Source organism: Thalassophryne amazonica, chromosome 9 (genome assembly GCF_902500255.1).
Source record: "Thalassophryne amazonica chromosome 9, fThaAma1.1, whole genome shotgun sequence".
NCBI classification, from domain to species: Eukaryota; Metazoa; Chordata; class Actinopteri; order Batrachoidiformes; family Batrachoididae; genus Thalassophryne; species Thalassophryne amazonica.
Genome location: NC_047111.1, coordinates 87,162,419 through 87,171,614, shown reverse-complemented (window position 1 = coordinate 87,171,614; position 9,196 = coordinate 87,162,419). Strand labels below are relative to the sequence as shown.

At 37.8% G+C, this 9,196-nt stretch overlaps 1 protein-coding gene across 1 annotated transcript in view; it reads right to left on the bottom strand.

The window, feature by feature from the left end:
• The window catches only part of gria3a (glutamate receptor, ionotropic, AMPA 3a), a 367,539-nt gene that overhangs the window by 104,213 nt on the left and 254,130 nt on the right, over positions 1–9,196 (bottom strand). The window contains exons 8-9 of the mRNA XM_034178685.1: positions 8,528–8,632; positions 3,207–3,314 (exon numbers count right to left, since the gene is read on the bottom strand). Of these exons, the coding sequence (XP_034034576.1) occupies positions 3,207–3,314; positions 8,528–8,632 (213 nt within the window). The remainder of the gene's footprint in view (positions 1–3,206; positions 3,315–8,527; positions 8,633–9,196) is intronic.

The window sequence follows — 9,196 nt, the reverse complement described above, 5'->3', positions numbered from 1 at the left end:
AGTTTGCTCTTTAACGTCTTGATTATTGTTCTTTACAACACTGTTTGTCCTCTTTGTTCCAGACTAATATATATGTCTGAAATTCGGTTTGCGTTTATTAAATTCCACACAGATTAAACGTAGCAAACATGGATTATTTGTTATAATTGTTTTAGCAAGTTTTCAGGGTATCATGCATGCAGTCTCTTATTAACATGACAAAAAGCATAAAAAATTACATTTTTGTAGTATAATATTCATTTTCAATTGTCATCATGTGGATTCTCTATGTTGTTTGAGTGCAGCGACTTTGTGGCGCGCAAGGGATTATGGGATATGTCAATAGGGCGAATATATGGATTTGAAACCCTGGAAGTAATAGCAGGAAAAGTCAAAGCAAATGATTTGTGACAATTTAAATGATAAGGCTGTTGTTTCTGAATGCTAAGTTAGAAGTGAGGTGACTTAGCACTTCTTTAGATTTGAGTTTTTTCGTGTTTGGTTACCTATTTTGACAAAATAAAATGGTAATAAATCCTTGCTAGTGCACCATGTCTAGCAGCTAGCTCGGCAGCCACTTATAAGCCAGTGTTATGTCATTCATTAGCTTTTTATCAAATATTTTAACACTAATGCAGACTGAGCAAATATTGACTAAATTTACAGCTTTTGTGTTTGAAGACAGTACAGCAAATCACAACTGAGGGTATAAAATGACATAATTCAAAATTCACAGTTCCCAAGTAAGATAAAAGTGGCACCATGCTCAGTTTAAGGGAAAAAGTCAGTTCAGCTTTCATTCATCCCTCAAGCAGAATGTTGATGCCACAATGGAGCTTATACTTCTTGTTACAATGTATAACTTTAAAAAAGTGCTTTAAAAAAATCTATATTTAGTTGTTTCTTACAACATAATGTTACACTGCATCACCTATACACATTGAAATGTTAAAAACCCATTACACTTGTGAGTATTTTGTTGTTTCAACCTTCACTTGCAAACCTGAGGTACTATGTAAAATTTAATTTTAATTAAAATCCCTGTATGTGCGGACAGCTCCATCAGGCAGTCCAACAGTTCCAGTGGGCAGCAGGAACACACAAGCAGGACAACAGGGTTCTTTCATGCAAACATCAATGGAAATCTAAATGCAGGATAGGGAGGGTGCTTTGCGTCAACTTGGCACATTAGGGAAGAGAAAGCTGAATGTCACACTTTTCAGTTCATAAAGTAAATGTCAGTGACAGCTGAGGGACTCAAGACATTCATCTATATATGAGGTGCATGAATTTGTGAGCATATGCCGATAACGAATAATACTACTGTGACTATAAAACCCATCTGTTGCTTCTCTTGATAAATGATCTACCTCTATTGAAATTTTACTCCCCCCTAAATGTACACATCGTTCTATTCTGTCACCTTGAGGATAGATTTCTTCAGTTTCTTCAGTAGTTAAACAGTACTTTTTTTTCCGCAAAGCTTTAGAGAAATTTATTGTGATGCACACACATTAATCCAAGTTTTTTTGCTTCAGACAGGAAAATTCCTCATTCTGCCATCATGTATAATGTTGATGTAACACAAAATGAAGCACTCAGCTACTTCACTAACAGGATGGCCTTTCATTAAATATGACATTTTCTTGAATGTAAAAACTAAGTAAAGCAACATGATGTTAACATAATGATGTATTTAAATAATGGTTGTCTTCATTAAAATCAAAGTCATGCCTCGCAGAATAAAAATGCAATGACACTGCTTTTGTTTTCACACCATTTGCCCTGGAACATTCTTCGATTAGCAGCCTGTCATGAGGATAATGAGTTTCTACACTGAAATGAGAAGGAATGACTCATTCTGAATTTGCCTAAGATGGAAACATAATAGGCAAAGTCAGAAGGAACAACAGGAAGTGTTTTTAAATGTAAGATAAGGCGAACGTTATCTTACATTTAAAAATAAGCTAATTCACCTGCAAGGTCTTGATTTAACATCTATATATTGCTTGATTGCTAAATTTAAAATTAATTTTAGCACTAAACTCAGTGGTGGGCACAGCTAATCCAAACGTAGCTTTGATAACCACAAATCTGCTAAGTGAAAAATGTGATAACACTAAACGGTTAAATTGCTAAAACACTGAGCTGAAGCTACCACTAAGTGCTAACGTTTATTACTGAATTTATCTTTTTTTTGGGGGGGGGGGGGGGTTGGACTCTAAACCTCGAAAAAACAGGCCTAAAGAGATTAAATTTTTAATATGTTGAAGCGTAAACGTGGACAATAACAACAAAGTTTAGTATGCCATGATCACATGATGAACAAGATAAACATGACTAAATGAACAAATGAAATTAAACAGTAGCTTCAATATAATACTGTTTTTCACACTACAGAAATTACTAAATGAATAATAAACATTAAGACATAAAAAATACATATGTAATAATTTTAATATTGAAGTAATGTGTTTTCTCTGGCTTGAGCTCCTCAACATAATGTTTCTATCCTTGTGCAATGTGTCACTTTATAAGCTTCAGTAGAAACAAACATGTATGATTTTAAGGTTTACAAACATTTTGATCATTAATCTTTATTTTTATAATTGTTAGCTGACTGAAAGTTAGTGAAACTAAATTTAGTGAAAGGTAATTAGTCTGCAAATGGTTTTCAACATTAGCTTAAAAGCTAATCTGGTAATGAACAATTTATCTCAGCTAAGTGGCCGAATAGCTGATTATCATTGCCCACCACTGAGCAAACTTTCAGAAAACAGGGAACTTGATATAAATTAAGTGAAGGTTGTTGTTTTAAATCCTTGCATGCAGATTACTTCTCATCTCTGCTGGTAGACAACTGATTTGACTGCCTGCCCCGAGTGTCACTGACGATTTACTTAATGAGACTTTTTACTTACGTATGCACTGAACGTGAATGCACAGTGGTGGTTAACCTCTACAGGTATCATTACCAAAGCCGTTATTGTGACGTCACTACTACAACAGACACCATAGTATAAAAAAATCAAAATGCTTTGGCACCCACACGGATACAGTTGAAACACTCTTTGTGAATCGACTGTTTCAACATGTAGTGAGTGGATGGAAAGCAACACAAAATAAAATAATTCTACCCTCCCAGGACAGATTGCAACAAAGGACACCTTGACCTTGAGTGGCAGAAATCTTAAGGTAACACACTTAAAACCAGCTAGAGAGTGTACCATAATAGTAGTGACCACAATTGTTCGGTTTTCCACAGAAGAGGACTCGTTGGTGACCTGCTGATCCATTACATATACAAACTTTTCATATTCATTCCAGTAGCCGACCTGCAAAATAAAACAGTCACAGTTAATAAAAGAAACAGATTGACATACAAATAAAGCCTCCAAGTACATTTGCATTGGTCGACTCTATTTGTACAACTGGTTTGTTTTTCGCTGATGTACGTAAGAAAAGCTTGTAGTGGTATTTCTCAGCTCACCTGTGTTGCACTTCTGCAGAGTGGGATGAATCTATTCCCAGCTCTGCAAAGGCTCTCTTGCACGAGAGTGCACAGTGATAGCGCGCTTGCAGAGTGAGTAAAATTAAAAGCAGCAACACAAACTTAGTAGTCGAAATGCATCTCCTGAAGCCAAAAGCAGACAGCTGTTGGACTGTGCTATTAATACAGTGCACAGAACATATGGTGCAATGGAGGACAAAAACAAACACTAGGACTGTGTCTGCTGAACCTCAGATGATTGCATTAGCACTCTGATGTAACCAGCCAAGACAAAACGCACCGTCTACCAATTATAACAGCTACGGTCCACCATGCTAGCTGTGTGTCACCCCAGACTGTCTGACAGTTTGGACGCGTGGGCCGCTGCTTCATGTTATCTTGTGGACGGACAGTTTGGAGTCAATTTCTTTTGGTGCCACCTTTATTTAAAGCCCTGCTATACATCTGTTTATGTGTCTTTGTCTTTGCACTGTTAGACCCAATTAGAGCAGAGTGCTGAAAGATCCAAGGCTACTTTCAGATCTCAGGGTCTGCAGGAAGAAAGAAAAACAGTCTTTAAAGGACATGTTGCACAGAAATCATAACACTTAAGATTTAGGCTGTTAGTGACCATCCGATGATACACCAGGATTACTTTGTGCATTCGCAACAAACAACTATGGAGACTTCTGAAAACAAAGCACTTGTGAGTACTCGGGTGTTTCAGACAGCGGTGACGTAGCTTTTAGAATAGTCACAGCATCTGCATGAATGAAATGTAGCTGTTAACGTTAAGAATGGAGCCACAAATTAATTCCAAAGTTTACAGAAGTGTGATGTCATGTTGTGATGACTCATTTTTAAGTGATAATTGTTAAATTTGATGCAGTCACTGATGCAGGAGAAGGAGCAGCCGTGAGAAGATTTAGTGCACCTGCACGGCCATTAGTCATAAGCCCAGCCTGTTCAAATCAAACAAAACATTTATAAGTGTTGTATATAACTGTGAAAAAAAAAAATCTAAGATATCTGTGGGAATTTGGATCTTGGTCTGAGTGCGCGCAGCAGGCTGTTTTAACGCGCATCTCACCTGTTAATTGCGGCTTTGTACATGGATGTGAAATATCACAGATCTGATCAGACAGATGTGATCAGATGTCCACAACATTAAAGAAGCCTCCACGCACACACACATCGCACGCATCGCACGCACGCACCACACGCGCACGATTGCCAGCCAGAGAACAGGTCCACTAGTCCTCACACAAATCACCAGTCAGAAAACAGGTCTACTTGTCCTCAGGTACCGATCACGCGATCACCGACCAGAGAATGATGTCCGATCGCAGGTCTGCCTTCAGCTCAAGTTCTGTCATGATTGTGGCACGTTAGATACAGAGTCCATCATCTGCTGAAAATAGTGTCTTCTGACTTTTTCCAGTATGAGAAATACATCTGCATTTTCAGGCAGTCTGTAAAAACAGAGTGGTGGAGACCGTCCACATCCATGCTCACGGCAGCAGTAAAACAGCATCCTGCCACACAAACAGCACGTCACCACACTTTACGTTCCAAAATCGTCAGACTGAAAATGTTAAGGGTTTCGGGGTGAAGTGTGACATCTCCTTGCTGCAAATCCGAGCCATCACTTTTGAATGAAAGCTCAGAAGCTTTGTTTTTGGATGTAGCAGGTTCATTTCACTCTGTCTGTCAGTCATTGGGATGTTTGTGCTCATTCTACAATATACGTCACACGCTGAGAAATACAGAAACTTGCCGAATGAGATGTTTTTTCCGGAAATGCACCTGCTAACGCTCAGAGTGAGAGGAATAATTACCAATAAAATACATCAATGACCACTAATTATTAGCGAATGTGCACAGAGAGACTTACAGTCATGAGTACATTTATGTTGTCTTGCTAACTGGGGTGTTAAACGTGCGACATGTCCTTTAAAGACCAACTGACAGGAAGACGTAAGTCAGTTCTCTCTCATGTGATGTCCTTGTGCCACCTCTTTGACAAACACTGGTCTCATATTGGTTTGTGTGTTTTATCAAAAAAAAAAAAAAATAGCTTCAGAAGCACAATGTGAATGGTTTCTCTAATAAAAAGCTGAAGAGATTTTTTTTTAAATTAATTAGTTAATTAATTTATTTTTTGAGCAGCTGTACTGACTGTGGAGGATTAAAGGATGCCCGTTCTTGACATTTTCACATAAACCATGTAAATTTTTCCATGTATGCCCAACCTGCTAAACCTCAAGCTGTCTTCCCTGACGTTTATAACGAATAATTTATTTAATTTCCTTTTTCTTCTGGAGCAGGAGTCTGTCAAGTGCAGTAAGTTAACTCCAAGGTTTCAAACTCACAAAATACAGACACAACTAGCATCCACTAAATTTCCTTTTGACTTTGATAAATCGTGTTGCGTGTGCAAACCTTACCTATTTGTATGTTCCCTCCCACAATGTTTTTGTGCAATAGAGTGGAAAAACCCCAAATTGCATATTCATAAAGGTAAACACACTAAAGGGACAATAAGTGCTATTTTGTGCATTTGACAGATGCAATCCTCTTGCACACTTTTAGTAACTTAGCATGTGTGTGTATTTACAAGTGCAATGGCATTTGCGCATGTTTTTACACATGCAAACATTTAGCAAATAAAGCCCTGAGTGTTCCTTACTGCTGGTTATATGTTTGAGGGAATGACAGTATTTACGATATATCAGCTGTGGGCTTCATACAAACATCTCATGAGAAGATATCTACCTGCTGTGTCAGAGGGTTTCCTTTTGGAAAATAAACTTTTTAAAAAGTCACTTTTATGTCTTATGCGTTCACTAAAAATATCAGCTGTTTGCTTTGCAAAGTCAGCGCGTTTTGACTTGTGGTCTTTCAAGGCTCCACGGAGATTTGGATAAAAGTCACAACTCCAACCTTCATCCGGGCTTTAAAACAGACCTTTCAGACATGTGACTGGACAAATGCACTGATCGCCAGGCTAAGTCAATGGGTATGTCATTAGACGTTGAATCATATAACCAAACTACAACCACATGGTATGTGGTCACCACTGAAATTAACCACTGAAATCTGTCTCCCACGAAGTCTGAGGCCACAAATACATAGATTACACACAAAAAAGAATCTCATTTTGTACATACAACTGTCACTTATAGTAGCTATTCATGACATATGGATGGTGGCAGAGACAGGCCACAACACTTCCAAATGGAAACACTAACGCAGAAAACATGTACAACTCCAAAAAGTACCTGGATCAATTCAACAACAATACTTCTATCAAAAAATGTCTTGCGAATTGATACGATGCTTGCAAAGACAGAGAACACAAATAAAACATTCAAAATATTCAATAAAGTAAATAAATACACTTACTCAGCTCTGTCAGACAGATAGAGATAAAGATAACCTCAATTTTTTGTTGTTAATACTTCCATTGGGTCGCTTTGCAACACATCTGTGATTTTGCATGTGTCATATGAATTTTTATTATATGGCTACGACGCTGCGCACACTCTGATTGGCTGATTTCTGCTCTGATTTAATCAATTTAATCATCTTATAATACGCCAAATCATAACAAAAGCCATCTCAAGGCGCCTCACACAAAACAATTCAATATAAAAATTAAATAAATAATTAAAAATGAATAAAAATTCAAATACACAATTAAAAACAGAAGTAAAAGAATAAAACAAATAAAAAATAAAAACTATTCAGAAGAAAGAGAACGAAAATGGGTTTTAAGTCTTGACTTAAAAATGTCCACGGACTCTGACTGCCTCACGGTCGCAGGAAGAACGTTCCACAGGGTAGGTACACGATGAGAAAAAAAACTCTTTGACCTGCTGACTTCTTCTTCACCCTGGGAACACAGAGAAGTCCCGCATCCTGCGACTGCAAAGCCCGGGTCGGCACGTAAGGTTCCACCAGATCAGCCAGGTAAGACGGCACCAGCCCATGAACAACTTTATAAGTCAATAACAAAACCTTAAGCACAGATCCCGCCAGAATTCTGTGCACAGCTCGTCCAGACGCCGAACAGCAAGCCAAACAGAGCTTCAAAACAATAAAATAACTGGAGAGCAGCAGATGAGCAGCCAGACACAACAGCGCCATTGTGGCACTCCTTCCCTCCTCAGATATTTTCCCATATCAGAACGTTACCACGAATTGGTCCGGAATGCGTATCAGATTTGTTAATAACCAGAAAGCTAAAAACACTATTAGAAAAATGAACATGGACATGAACGTGCCCCATAAATACCTAAACAGCATCGGAAAAAACATACAGATTGAAATCTTACCAGCTAACAACCAGACCATCTGTTAGCAAGTTCTTCATGGCGGTGAAGAAAGCAGGTCTGACAACGAGCCCAAAACCATCAGCAGCTTTTATATTCGGCTGATACCATAAGTTTGTGTGTTTATATAATAGCCATATAATAAACAAATTATTAACCTTGCTTACTTGGTTAATAATCCTTTAGTATCAGACATGTTAGATTAAACTGTTGCATGTCTGCAGGTTATATTTGTTTGTGTTCTCTGTGTGCAAGCATTTTTTTCCATTAAATTTGCAAGATGTTTGTTGCACAACAGATTTGGTTGATTTTTGTATTTTTGTTTTCTGTTTGTGGCCTTTATCAGTCACCATACATATGAGAGTTGTCAGCCTTCATCAACATTTCCTTAATTTTTTTTTTTTTTTTTTTTTTTTTTTTGCACATTGCTCAGTTTCCATCTGAATTTTTTTTTTTTTTTTTGACAAAATTTTCCTCCATCATGAAATCGGGCTTTTGAAAGACAAACTTCTCAAAGCACCTGTGCGTGTTTTAAATCAATCCAACCAACAAACTGAAATAACCCGGCTTGTACCGGATTCTTCCACTTCCACTGTATTTATGTCATCGGATGCAAGACGTTCCGTGCTGAAATCTTTGTGTTTATGCTACATCCTGTGAGGAATATTCCATGACACGATAATTAAATTGTGAGTGATGTTTACCAGGCCGTGTGCTCACTTACCCTCCTGAGGCCGCCTGACTTCATCTCATACACATCAACTGTGTAATTAGTTCTTCGACCAAATGTATCAAACTGGATGTTTCCTGTCATACCTTGTACTTGGACCTGCCAGCAAGAAAAGATACCAGCTGTTCATAACACACAGCAATCAGGCCGACTCCATGTGAAAACATCAATATGACACATGGGGCCCAACGGGTGGAGAAGTTTATTTGTCCTTTCTTCATTTCTGGGTGAAAATAAGTGGCTCATTTTGACACTCATTATATTTTTCACTTTTTAAAATTATTCATATTTACTTGTTTATGTAAGTAAGGGTGTTTGGCTTCCCTGGAGAGTTTTAGCTGAAAGTCCCATTTTTACAGTCTGGCTCCCGTGTTTTGAAACCTGTTAAAGCTGCCTTTTCCATGAGACACTTGAATTACTTAATGTTCTGCCAAGTTTTAGGCATACTAGTATTTTGGGAAAAAAAAAAAAAAATAAATAAGGAAAAAAAAATTGCGTTTGCAAATCAGCCTCTAAATATTCACCAGGCATCACCAGGTCTGTTGCCAAACTGTCTGTCTGTCTCTTATCAAACACTCCTCAGTTCTGTTGGAATAGTTACTGTATATGTCAGTCTACCCATATCGCCACAATATGAACACATTCTAAGTATAAATAATTCTT